The sequence below is a fragment of the Copadichromis virginalis genome, linkage group LG17, assembly GCF_057382275.1.
Source record: "Copadichromis virginalis isolate Kocher_CV1m ecotype Utaka linkage group LG17, C_Virginalis_male_GT1.1, whole genome shotgun sequence".
NCBI classification, from domain to species: domain Eukaryota; kingdom Metazoa; phylum Chordata; class Actinopteri; order Cichliformes; family Cichlidae; genus Copadichromis; species Copadichromis virginalis.
Genome location: NC_140634.1, coordinates 40,327,166 through 40,341,472, shown reverse-complemented (window position 1 = coordinate 40,341,472; position 14,307 = coordinate 40,327,166). Strand labels below are relative to the sequence as shown.

The window sequence follows — 14,307 nt, the reverse complement described above, 5'->3', positions numbered from 1 at the left end:
GACACACAAGTCTCGTACTTTCCCGTTCTGTTACAAATCTGTGATTTTTCTAAACTGAGGTTTCACAAATACACCAAAGTTTTATAGCATCACATAAAACTGTCTCGGTCGGGGGTCCCGCTCTTTAATGTTCTCTGCGCCTGGTGGTCTCTGTGTTTCTTAGTTGCGCTGTCTGCCTGTCAGCTGTATCCCAAAGTCAAGTCCGCGTGTTATGTTTCCTGTTTTACTTTGAAGGTCTGTGTCCTGGTGAATGTATTGACTTTTGCTTCCCGTCTCGTCATGTCTGATGTCTCCCAGCTGTGCTCTCCTTCTGTGTCTCATTCCCCTCGTTATTCCCACAGTGTATTTAAGCCCTGTGTTTCTCTGTGTCAGTGTCGCATCCTCCCTCATTGCTGTGTTTCCTCATGACCTTAGATTTCCCAGTGTAGTTTTGTTTTTCCCCTGCCAGCAAACAAAGTTGAGTTTTTTTAGTTTAAACCTTGTGTCTGAGAGTCTGTGTTTGGGTCCTTCTGACTTGAGTCCTGTTGCTCACTGTCTCTGTAAACAGTGTGGATCACGACAAATAAAAAATATATATATGCTCCTTTTGAATTGGACTCAAAGTAAAGTCAGTACAATACAATAAAAGAGCATTGGATGTGGAATACTAAATTAAACAGTTTTTTGTATTTCCTGAAGTTTTGACTAGTCTGGATTTACATGAATGTGAACTAGGAATGTGTCCCAATCCTAATCTGGGTTTAATATGATGTCGGCCCACCCTGTGCAGCCATAACAGGAAGGCTTTCCACGAGGTTTAGGAGTGTTTATGGGAATTTTTGACCATTCTTCCACAAGCACCATTGTGAGGTCAGACACTCAATGCTAATTCATTCCAGCAGGATTCTACTGGATTGAGACCAGGACTCTTTGCACGTCTTTGCAAGGACGTATCTTCATGAGCTTTGCTTTGTGCACTGGTGCACAGTCCTGGTGGAAGAGGAAGGGTCCATCCCTAAACTGTTCCCATTACTGGGGGCATGAAATTGCCCAAAATGTGTTGAAGCATTAAGAGCTCCTTTCACTGGAACAAAGGAATCATACACCGGAAGGGTGAGTCAGTAATTCTGGCAATATATCCCAAAAGGTTGATTCTGTTCATTAGACGCAGTGTTCTCCTACTGAAGACGTCCAGATGAACAAAAACGACCTTTTGGGATTTACTCACCTGGATGGTTGAGCACGCATCGAGACACTTTTTGCAATATAATGCTTAAAAAAAGCAGCCCAGAGAGGCTGGGTCTGCTAATCGTGATAATAGATGGAAAAACTGCAGAGTTCAGAATTGCTGTAATAATGCTTCTCGTGTGGGGGTTTCATCATGTACCCATCATGTATAATGAACATTTAGAAAACATGCTTTTCTGCTCTGAGCATTTAAAGCACTTTACACAACTTCCCTCATTCACACCCATTCCTAACCCCACACTGCAGCAAAACTTGAGACTCTGAAGACCGGGTGTATTTCAACTCTCTATTGTCCAGTTTTAGTTTGCTAGTATGAATTACAGCCTCATTTCCTGGTCTCAGGTGGTCTCAGGTAATCTTCAGGTGTGGTCTGCTAGCTCATTAGTAAAAAGGATGGATGTGGTGTGCATGTATGCTCTTCTGCAAGCTGTGGGGTGGCTACATCTCCGGTGGTCGAGCACGTCACCTACTAATGGGAAGATTGTTGGTTGGCGCAGACAAGATGCTGACCCCAAGCTGCTTTCCAGTGCGTACACGTTGTGTAAAGCGCTTTGAGTGCTGAGAGTAGAAAAGTGCTATATAAGAACCAGTCCATTTACCATTTACTTGATTATAATTCTCATCTGGCCTGTGGCATCAACAAGGCACTAACAAACACGCCATGTTCGAAGTCACTTGAAGCACATCTGCCTCTCTGTGGTGGTCTGCCCTGTTTTACCAGAAGCACATCTAGTGAGTCCCCTATTGCAGTTGTTACCAGCTCATAGCAGGTCGTGGTCTTTCATAACCCAAAGGTTTGTCACATGACTTTCCTCCGGTAATGGTGAATTGACATTCAGTTTTCATGAGCAGCTCATTTCATGGCTCTCCTCAAACTTCCATCAGTTTTAAAAACTGTTAACCTTCCTTTCAATCACATTTCCATATCCTCGGGATCCCTTCTGACCTAATCTCTGATCATAATCCTTCATTTGTTTAACAGTTTTAGGAGCTAGTGTTAGCCTGTTATCACATTTCTACCACCAGAGTAATGGGCAAACACGGTGGACAAGCCGGGAGTTGGAGGCTGTTCCATCTCCTCAAATCCCTCCTCTTGGTCCTTGGAGCTGGCCTGGATCAAACATGCACACAGGGAATATTAGCCTGCAGCCTCCTGAGTTGTAGACCACCCCTGTTCCTGCTCTAGGAAGAGGAGATTGTGGTTCTCCCTGTCAGTCACCTGGTAATCTTCCCTCCCACCCAGAGTCTGTCTCATCTAATCTCTGAACTCTTTGCAGCATCATTGGCCTGTGCCCTCACAGATTACCATCCAATGCTTCCTAGCTGCACTTTTCCTGACGTCACCTTGTAGTGTCCCATCTCTTTCACTTTCCACTTTCTGTATAGGATATTTTAAGAAGACGGAGTGCTCCTCGTCTTCTTCAAATATGTATTCACCACTGTCATTTCCATCCTGTTCACATCTGTCATTTTGCATCCATCCAACACCATCCCCACCCTACACCTCCTTATTGTCTCTATTCCCTTATGTCCACTGAAGTCTGCACCAATCTCTGCTGCGTCCTCTCTGGAGACACTCTCTACAACTTCATCCAACTTACCCTAGAATTCCTCGTTCCCTTCTAGACGTACACAGTGACAACAATCAACATTATCCTTTCAGTTTCCATCTTCAAACTTGTTAACACCTTCTTTTTTGGTCAAGATTACCTCTATTAGCTCTTTATTACTACATCATGATTGACTCCACCTCATGTGATCTTGGCCTTTTTACCTTCCACCTGGTCTGCCTTCATTCTCTCCTCCATATCAGCTAGCTCCCTCCCTTTATCCCTAACTTGTACCTTCAAACATAATTTTATTATTACTTGGAAAAGCAGCGAGTGCAGCCAAGCCTGACATTGACCCAGATGGGAAACTTTTCAGCAGGTGAATTTAATTCATCGAGAAGGCTCACCGATCACCGCGTAAACAGTAAAAGACCAGGAAACAAAGGGAATTTCATTTACATGCTTAGAAACACCAACATATTATGGACAGTGAGGTCAACAGCTGGCAGAGACAGATACCTAACTCTACCAGCCTGTCTACATAGATAAACATAACCTGATATCAGATGGTGTGTACTGGTTTCCACTAATACTGGGAAGCATATATGAGATTCAACATCCAAGCACAGAGTCACAGAGTCCTGTGGATGACTTAATTTCCTGTATAAGCCAAATGCTGAGGGAGGCAATCTCTGTTTGTTTATGTGGGAGTGGTGATGAAGTGCAGGGGTGCAGGTTACTCCTCCTCAGCTTACAAGTCCAAAAGCAGTGACCTGCATGTTTTAAATAGCAGTAAACCAAAGCTTCTGAATGTGTAAAGCCCCTGTCATCTTTTCGCAGGGCTTCCACCACATAATTACCAACTGCAGCTGCGATATCAGTGCAATAAGACTGAGTGGGAGCGGCTGCCTGGGGAACAATTAGCTTCAGCCACAACCTTTAGCCGCTGCCTCGGATGATACACTGTCACTCACTGGCAGCTTTCTGCAGCTTCTTATTCTTTTTGAAGAAACAAAATCCCTGAGCTCCAGTATGAAAACACGTCCCAGCACTGACAGGCTGGAAGTGGGATATTCTGTTCTCTCTGCTGCTGCTTTGATGCTCAGCAACAACAGAAAAGCCTTTTTGGTTCTCAGCTGCACGAGTTCTGCTGCGAGTCGCTGCAGCTTTGTTTGACTGACAGAAACAAATGAGTAACATGTTCATCTTCGAGTCTTTGAAGCGCTGTCAGTGTCACCCCACTGTTTCCTTAAATCTGTGTAATAGGAGTGAGAGAAATTGTCAGCCCAGCCTGGGCTCAATTTCACACACTTGATGAAAGTCAAGACTACGTTGTCATTCTTACTTAATCCATACAAGGCCTCGGGCAGTGTGGGTGGATGTGGTTGTTGACATCTGTGAAGATGAACAGCAAACTATTAAACTTTGCCTGCTGGCCAAAAAGCCTAGAAAGCCTGAGATGAAGTGGGGTTACTGAGCTGTTAAGAGCAGGAGCTGGTCTTTCACTTCCAGAGACAGGCTGCACATAGATGTGTCAGCTCGGGCCGAACAAAGATTGGCTCATCAACAAATAGAATTTGTTTAACTTCAAGCTGTTTATTGTTCATGACGATGTTAGAAAGGTGCAAACACGCCCATCTGTCTAATTCACACACATGCTTTACTCCTACCAAGACTAGCCAGTATTAAGAATCTCATGGTGAAAGCAAAGCTGCTAAAAATACTCATTAGAGAACTCGGCTGCTGGACAGCAGGTAACGCCTGTCACAGCTCCCCAAGACCTCTGACCTGAGGCCGTCCGTCCCAGTGACAAAGGAAAAGGGAGGACCCACACGGAGCCCCGATGGCCAATGGCAAGAGCTGCAGAGGACTAAAGGCAATGGGCAGCCAAGACCAGCACTCCCACCACAAGCCAAGGACCCCAGGTGACTAAGAATCACCCAGCAACAAAGCTGCAGTAGTTTTGCACATAGAGCTAAAGAGAAAAGCTACAAGAAATGTGTGTAAACATGGTAAATGGCCTGCATTTGTATAGCGCTTTTCTAGTCCATAGGACCCCAAAGTGCTTTACACTACATTCAGTCATCCACCCATTCACACACTGGTGATGGCAGCTACATTGTAGTCACAGCTGCCCTGGGGCGCACTGACAGAGGCGAGGCTGCTGGACACAGGTGCCACGGGGCCCTCTGACCACCACCAGTAGGCAAACACGGGGTTAGTATCTTGCCCAAGGATATTTGGCATGCAGTCAGGAGGCAGCCTGGGATCGAACCACCGACCTTCTGATTAGTGGCTGACCTGCTCTGCCACCTGAGCTACAGCCACCCCATGGATTACTTTGTGCCTGACAGTACTGACAAAACCGGGCATGTCTGAGTTGAAGATGTGGAGTACAGCAGCTGCACAAGAGGCAGTGCTGCTTTCATTCTTCTTCACTTTGTACACCTCGAACTTTCATGGCTCTGGCTCAACATGAAGAAATGCTCTATTAATTCTGCAGTGGTTGAAAGTATTAGTGGGGAGCAGGAGGAGCAGGAGGAGCTAGTGGATGATTTTAGGGAGTCGTCTGCGAGAAATCGTCTGCTTCTGAAAGTATATAAGATGATGATCAACTTCAGAAGGAAGACAACAATTACACGGCCTGTCTGTATCCTGGGACCGGATGCTGACGTGATGGAGGAGTACAGGTACCAGGGTGAACCCCCAAATCACAGCAACAGTTACCTCAACGTGCTTCTACATCTACATTGATTGCACTGCAAGACCCAGTCTGCATAAGGCATGAGCAGGCTCCTCCTCGGTAACCTCGGATCCTTCAACATGTGAAGCAAAGTGTTGAAGATTAGCTGTGGCAAGTGGAGTGTGCTGCAGTCTGCTGGGGAGGCAGAATCAAAGCTGGTGACATCAACAAACTGAATAAACAGATCAGAGAAGCTGGTCTGTGATTGGCTGCTAACTGGACACCTTTGAAGCTGTGGTGAAGAAGAAGTCCTTAAACAAACTCCATCATGGACTATCCTACTAACCTCAGCACCACTCGCTGGCAGTGCTGGGTTTCTGTAGTGCTGGGCATTTTTCAGTAATGCAGTAAAGTATTGCTGTACTAAAATTACATTACAGCTACAATTATGTGATTACTTGAGTTACAAACGTTCTTCAGTTCTCTGCATGTCAGGCAGATAGAAAGAAATAAAATATGTTTTTTCCTTCTGTGCAGGTTTCAGTTTGTGTGCAGGCGTGTTAAAGACATAGCTTTCAGTAGCAGACATATGGAGATGACTTTTATTTTTATTGCACAAAAGGACAAGAGCATGTTAGTAAAGTAGAAAGTGCGCACAGGAAACAATCACATTATACTTTGGATCTGTACAGGCATCTGCAGAGACGGCACGTTATGATTGTCGACACACAAAACGAAGGAAAACGGATAAAACTTCACGCACCTGCACGCAGTAGCAACAAGAAATATGGCGGATGGGGAGGAGGAATAGCCAGTTAGCAAACTTCTCAATGCTATCAAGGAAACTAAAGAGGACCTCACGAACCACACTGACAAAAAAACGGCCGACATACAAACAACCCTGACGAAAATTGAATCCTCTCTCAATCAGGTTGAGGAGATGGAGGCGCGAGTGAGCGCAAACGAAGACGACATTAAAGATGCACGCAACGGTGTCGACAAAATGGAGAAATTGACAACGCAAATCAAAGATAAAATTGACGAACCGCAGCAGGAGGTCCAACCTTAGGATACTGAACATCCCTGAGCAAGCAGAAGGCCGCGACGCTGTTGGATTTTTGGAGAAAGTCATACCACAAATCCTGGGGAATGATAACTTCACCTCACACATCACCCTTGAAAGAGCGCACCACGTCGGGAAGAAGTCGGACAGACCGCGGCCCTCATCGCTAAGTTCCTGAACTTCAGAGACAAAGAGAAAGTCCTCCGACTGGCCAGAAGTAGGGGAGAGACGACATACGAGAATAAGAAGATATTTTTCTTTCCGGATTACAGCGCAGACCTGCAACGCAGACGAGATGAGTTCCATGAAACAGAGGCTGCAAGAAAAGGAGATTGAATATGCGCTGATGTACCCAGCCCAGCTTCACATCAGGCACCAGGGATCCATCAAAGTTTTCTCCACTCCTGCCGAAGCACAACGTTCTCTGAAAGATCTGCCGAGTGGGTAGACTAAAGTGATCTAATGCGATTTCAACAAACAAGCAATTGGCTCCTATACTCTCAGATGAGAAGGCCTCCATTGTTAACTTTGGGGTGGGAGCGACATGAAGGAAGAAAAGACTATAACATCAAGCAGTGACATAGAAACTCACCACCCTCAAGTATACAGACTAATCTGAGATACGACTTATAATCTGGTATTTGGTTCCTAATAGAGACAATCGTTCATTAGTCAGTTAAGATAATGTGTACGAATTCATAAAAGTACAGATCTTGTGAGCATTTATGATCATGACATTAACCCCCTACTGGGTGATTGTGATCACATCTTGATCAACCAGTTTATCTCTTATACAGTTTTGTTCTATGTCTGACTGTAAAATTCAGTGCTTAGCTGTAAATATTTCACTGAGTGTGGCTAAAGTTTCAACCTTAGCAGCTGCCTGGGCCTCCACTACTGTCACCTACCTAATGTGGTTTTGTTACAGGGGTTTTTACTTTAACATTTTGGGGTTATGTTTGGTCTCTTACCAAACATTTTACTCACACTCACACAACTGTTCACACAGCTCCCTGGTGTAGGCTGTATCTTACTATTATACCCATGTGCAGAGCTTCACCACATCGAAACTCAGGAAAGCAGGAATGTGTTCAGAAATCCCCAGAGTTGAATACCATGACACTTACCTGTCCAGGATATTCATATAAAAAATTACGGTTCATCTAACTTGTATATCTTGGAATATTAGAGGATCAATTCACCCATTAAGAGGAAGAAAATGCTGACATCCTTAAAGAGGCAGAGTGTAGATGTCGCGTTTATCCAGGAGAGTCACCTCACAGACGCTGAACATTTAAAATTACGTAGACCTGGGTGGGCAATGTTTTTTACTCGTCATATACTTCCAAAGCAAGAGACGTCTCCCTGCTTATTAATAAACACCTGAACTTTCAACTAAACTCAGTTGAAAAGGACAAAAATGGCAGATTCTTACTTGTAGATTCTAAAATAAACAGAAATAAGATAACTTTGGTAAATATATATGGGCCCAACTACGACGACCCTTTATTCTTTAACAACTTAATTATGAAACTGGCTACAATTGAGGGCCAGTATATTGTGGGTGGAGACTTTAATTTGGTCCTAAATCCTTCTTTGGATCGGTCCTCACCCAAAACAGCTTCACTTTCCAAGGCAGCAACAGCACTGAACCAAGGTATGAAGGATATAGGCTTAACTGATGTGTGGCGAAACCTTCATCCAGACCAGAGGAACTTCTCCTTTTTCACCAGTACATAAGACACTCTAGAATTGATGTTTCTTGTACCACATGATGGTGACGGTGATAGATTGCTCCTGCTTAGCAGCTACTTTTTCAGACCATAATCCCATCAAACTCTCCTGGGCTACCAACATGTCACAACCTGCAACCCACAGGTGGAGGTTTAAAAGTTACATGCTAGGAGACTCTGACTTTATTTCATATATGAACACTAATATTGAAATATTCCTAGATGACAATTCAAATTCCTCTTCACGTGCCAATGTCTGGGAAGCTCTCAAAGCCTCTATGAGAGGTTTGGTTATGTCATAAAAAATTAGAGTGAAGATAACCAAATTGGAGGTTGACATTAAAAACCTGGAGCAGGAAAATACGCCACCAAAAAGGAAGAATACCTCAATACATTAACACAAACAAGGATGCAATATGATCATTTATGCACCAGCAGAGCGGAAGCAGCCATGGCAGGAACTAGATATCACTACTACGAATATGGAAACAAAACAAGTAACTACTGTCCTGGCAAAGTAAGGAAGAAACATCTGATAAATTTATACAGACAATATTAACAGAAGATGATAAACTTCCTGATGCAGAGTTTAAACGGTTCTATGAAGATTTGTATAAATCTGAGCGAGGGGCCGACAGTACTGCTGCAAAAAGATTTATAGATGGAATAACTCTTCCTAAATTACATAATGAGGACAAAGAACTGCTTGATGCAGATATGTCTGAGATGGAGGTACTTCGAGCCCTCAAGTGTTTACAAATTAATAAGACCCCTGGACCAGACGGCTTCTCGGTCGATTATTATAAGGCTTTCTCTAATAAATTACTGACACCACTCACGAATATGATCAAAGAAGCTTTAGAAAATAATAAATTACCAGAGTCACTGGAAATCGCAACAATCACATTAATCCTGAAAGGACAAACAGATGTGACTCTTACAGACCCCTCAGCCTCTTAAATGCAGATTGTAAAATATTATCTAAAGTAATTGCACTGAGATTGGAAGACATCATGACTAAGATAATACACGCTGACCAAACAGGCTTCATTAAAAACAGGCACGGAGCAGATAGTGTGCGACGTTTGCTCCATATACTGAACACTGCTCAAAAAAACCAAGACCCCCTGCTAACAATCTCCATGGACGCTAATGAAGCATGTGACAAACTTTCTATTTCAGGCGATGGAAGCTATGGGCTTCGGAGAGAAGTTCACCTGTTATGTTAGGACACTTTTTAATGCTCCCAGAGCCAATATCACAACAAATGATGTGCTCTCAGGCACTTTCTCTTTAACCAGAGGCTGCAGACAAGCTTGTCCAAGCTCCCCTTGCTCTTCGCGATTGCGATCGAACCACTAGCCGCTGCCATTCGTACTAGTGCCTCCATATCTGCAATCAAATTTGGTACAAGTGAACATAAACTTTCTCTATACGCAGATGACCTCCTACTATTCTCTTCTGCATGGTCTCCCCCAAAAATTCCTCCATAAGCTTCAACTGGTTCAGAACTCTGCTGCTCGCATTATCAGCAGAACCCCTCCTACCAGCACATCACCTGTTCTTCAGGAACTTCACTGGCTAATAATATTCAAACTCCTTCTGCTCACCTTCAAGGCCATTCATAACCTCGCTCCTCCTTACCTTTCTGACCTGTTAACCACCACCTGGTCTGCCCGTTCTTCTTCTATCCAGCTTGCTGTACCTTCCTTCCGCCTCACCAACATAGGAAGCAGGCTGTGGAGCTCTCTGCCCCCAGAAATAAGAAACATTGGTTCTCCCCCAGTTTAAATCCCATCTGTTCAAATCTGCATATTCACTGTGAATCCACAGTTTGTTAATTTTATCTTGTGCTTTTGTTTTATTGTTCTTATTCTGCCATTGTTTTACTAAGTGTTTTATCCTATTGTAAAGTGTCCTTGGGTGACTTGAAAGGTGCTCATAAATAAAATTTCTTCTTATTATTATTAATATACATAACGGACCCTCTTAAATCAATTCTCTCCTTAATGAAGTGTCTCAAAGAATACAGTGCAGCCTCAGGATACAAGTTAAACTACACCAAAAGTGAGATTGTGCCATTAAATATACAAGACAGCCGTATTAGAGCTCTGACTGACCCATTACAGTGGTGTGATAATGGCTTCACGTACTTTGGTATACAAATTGGTAAATCCGAGGATCAAATATTCAAACTAAATTATATCAAACTGTTGGAGCAAACCAAACTTAATATTCAGAGATGGATGGATTTTCCATTATCTCTCATAGGCAGAATAAATGCTATTAAAATTAATACTTTGCCTAAATTCATTTACTTATTTCAATGTCTCCCTACAAATGTTCCTAAAAGTTTCTCCAAAGAGCCTCATAAACTTATAACTTCTTTTATATGGCAAAAGAAAAATCCAAGAGTCAAACTCACCTCTCTGCAGGCCCCATATTCAAGGGCAGGACTTAATTTACCAAACTTTAGGAACTATTATCTTGCCTCCCAGTACCGATCAGTTTGGCTACATGCAGAGAGCAGTGAGGTTCGATGGGTCCCAATAGAACAACATGTCATGAGGTGAAACCCCATTAAAAGATGTTCTATTTTTAGGTACAAAAAAATGTCCAAGCTCACAAACTATTTGATAATAAACACCTTCTGCGTCTGGCAGGAATCCCTCTCACTTCTGAAAATAAATATCTCCTTTCTTAGAAGGACACCCCTATGGGGCAACCCTGACCTCTCTCATCATATTCCTGACCCAATACTGCAGGGACGGAAGGACAGAAATATTGGAACTGTTGCTGACTTATACAATAATGACACATTTATTGACTTTCAACTGCTAAAGGAAAAATTCTAACTTCCAGGACAAAGTTTCTTCAAATTTCTACAAATAAGAGAGCAAGAAATAAGATAAGAGTCAAGGAGAAATCCAAAGGGTTATTCCCCGAGATACCAAAAGAAACTCCTCTTGAAACCCATCTTTGTACCAAACCATGGAGGCTATTATCAATGAAAGTTACCCGATCACAACAAAGCGTCCATAAAAAGAAAATGGGACCTGGGCCATGTCTATGAAGAGGTAGAATGACACCACTTATTGGAACAGGCACAGACTGTGTTAATTTCTACAAAACAGGCAAGTGCAATTTAACATACTTCATAGGATATATTACACCCCTTACAGGCTACATAAAATTGATAGTAATTAATTAGATGTTGGATCCACTATTTCCCTTATTGAGACCAATGTGTTGGCTTTTGTCCTCGGCTACAGCTAAAAAGCCTGATATGATTTGGGGTCAATAATGTCCTTTTAAAACTTGATAGAGTTGAGTCTGCAGAATGTAAAACCATGAACTGCCAAAGACATGGAAAACAGAGGATTTGCTGCTGACTGCAGGAAATATGACCAAGTGCAACACAGAACTATAATGTAAATGAATGTTTGTTACATTGTAGCTAAATGTGTTCACACAGAGCTGATTAATTGCAACTTTAGCCTCTCTTGTTGTAAAGCTAACATCTGTGGTAACACTGACGTTAGCTTTAGTGCATCAACCAGCAATGAAAACAACCACAGAGGAAGACACATGGGGCCACACCAACTCCAGAACCAGGATTTTTATCATTGCAAGGAAAATAAAACATACACTGCAAAGTAACAGAGAATATACTAAACATAGCAAATTAAATATTACAGAAAAACATTTAAAATAACACCAAGAACAGTTTGATGTTTTCTGTGACTGGTGTCCCATGTGCCCTCTGTCCTGGAGCGTAGTGTCCATGCCTTGGTGTTCACAGCTGTGTTGGTGGCACGAGACACCTTTACATAATATAACCTCAGAGCTTTCAATGCTGTCAGTGATTGTGTGAGTCTTCAAAAGGCCTGATCCTGAGCCTGGGAACACGTAATCCCTTCCCCTGACACCAGTGTGTTATGACTGTAAAGCAAAAACTGTGTCAACATATTTAGAGAAGATTAAGCATTAAACTGGAACTTTCCTGTCAACAATCCTTCTGCAGTGTTGGCCTCGCCAGAACAACTGAAGTTTTCAGTGTGACGTCTAAGCACTAGCTTTAGAAAGAGCAGCTCTTTCCTTTTCTTTTGTTACTAATATTTGTTTGATTTATCTTTCTGTGTGATGTTGTCATTCATACCAATATTATGCTGAAGCATAATTTAGCTTAAAATGCCAAATATACAGCAAGCCCTGCAGCACAGTGTATAAGCTGTTTGTCTTTAATGCCGCCCTGTGTCCAGTGTTTTTAGCTCCCTCATCAGGATGCCGTCTGAGGCTGTTTCTTCTTCTTTCTTTCACATTCACACTGGACTGAATCAGTGGGTGAAGTTCCAGTTTCTACATGCAAACTTTGCAATTTCTTATAAAATTCTTTCATTTATGGTGCAAGTCTAAGAACCTGGTGCACACTAAATATTTATTCAGATAACATAAACAGAAAATTGCAAATTTCAAGTTTCAAGTTTTATTGTCGTGTACAGACAAACATTTATCCATAATGAAATTCTTTGGCTCCTCAGCTTTACAGGAGCATATAGAGAGTGTGCAGTTATATTGAGAAGAAAATAAGAGAAAATGGCAGTGGTAGTAATAAAATAATAATAATAATAATAACAACAATAAAAAGGAGAGGAACAAGTATTAAATATTAGAGAATTTAGTTGGTATTTACAAATACATCCATGGCTTCAACCTTCAATATATTGTAGAAAGATGTGAAGGTCAAAGTTGTGAAGATGACACGTGTGGTTTTAGAGCAGAGCTTTTCTGTCACCTGACAGTTAAAGACTATTCAGACTGATGGTTTGAGTTTTTCCATTTAACTCAGCGACTTAGTTTCTGACTCTACAAGCCACCACACTGCTGTCAGAGACACTGAGGATGGTTTCTAGTATTTCAGTTAATTTTAACTTTATTTATATAGTTCCAAATCACAACAGCAATCACCTCAGCATGTTTTATATTTTAAAGAAAAGACCCTACAATAATAGACAGAACCCCCTGAAAATACCCCAGAATCAGATGACCGCTCTTTGAGCAGATTTCAATCCTTAATTATTGGATTATTGTCAAAAGTGGAAGAAATTTCTTGTTCCAAAACAAAGTGGTGAACAGATGAACGGAAGAAGTGAGCGCGCTGTGGTGGACCTCCTGCTCTGACTCAACTACAGCCATCTTTGTCCCACAGAAGTGAATTTCAGAAAAACTTAGTCAACAGCAGAACAGCAGAGAGGAGCCTGTGTTGATGAATTAAAGGAAAAATAATAATGCACTGATTGATTTAATTAAGGTTTAATTGTAGTGTAAGTTTCCTGCCTTTTTACCACCTTTTCCTTTGAATATTATTAATGGCTGAAACTGTAATTTGAAGGGAGGAAAGTCAGTAAAGTCATTATTGAGACGGAGGAATTCTGAATCTGTTCATAGATATGATATGAACATGTAACTGCATAGAGACAGAAAACAAATGTACTCAACCCAGATCATCTCTACTTAAAATGAAAGGATTTTACGTGACAGAAGGAGAAACAGCAGCAGACTTACGGAGGGCGTGCCATTCGTCCTGCCTTATTGTCTTGGTGATGTTGTAGGAGAGGTTTTTGGGTATCGTAGCTGAGGAATAGTGATACTTGATGTAGGAGCACCGAGTAATGGAACCTGCAAAGGAACAAAAGGTTTTTGTTTGTTTGTTTTTATAAACAGAATATTTACACAAACATTCACTCTAACGATACACAGACTGAACAGAAGCTTCAGTTCAGACGTGATTCAGCTGGAGAGGCTGCGTCTGCACTGGACGCACAATCAGCTTCCTGCATCAGTGGTGAAGAAACTCTTTTAACATCTCTACAAACCACAGCAGGAACACAATGGCTGCGTGAAAAATTATGTTCCTCTAAAACTATTAACTAATGAATCAGGAGAGCTTTCAGTGTGCACTCCTAACAGTACAGCGTTGGCTGGAGCATCTATCATAAAACAAGAAAGCACAAATAATTTAGAAATCTGTCAAATGCTTGGTCAAAACTA

At 42.1% G+C, this 14,307-nt stretch overlaps 1 protein-coding gene across 1 annotated transcript in view; it reads right to left on the bottom strand.

Annotated features, from left to right (window-relative positions):
* tmem178bb (transmembrane protein 178Bb) overlaps nucleotides 1-14,307 on the bottom strand; it is a 72,279-nt gene that overhangs the window by 23,436 nt on the left and 34,536 nt on the right. Inside the window, exon 3 of the mRNA XM_085436115.1 lies at nucleotides 13,822-13,935. Coding sequence (XP_085292241.1) covers nucleotides 13,822-13,935 — 114 coding nt within the window. The remainder of the gene's footprint in view (nucleotides 1-13,821; nucleotides 13,936-14,307) is intronic.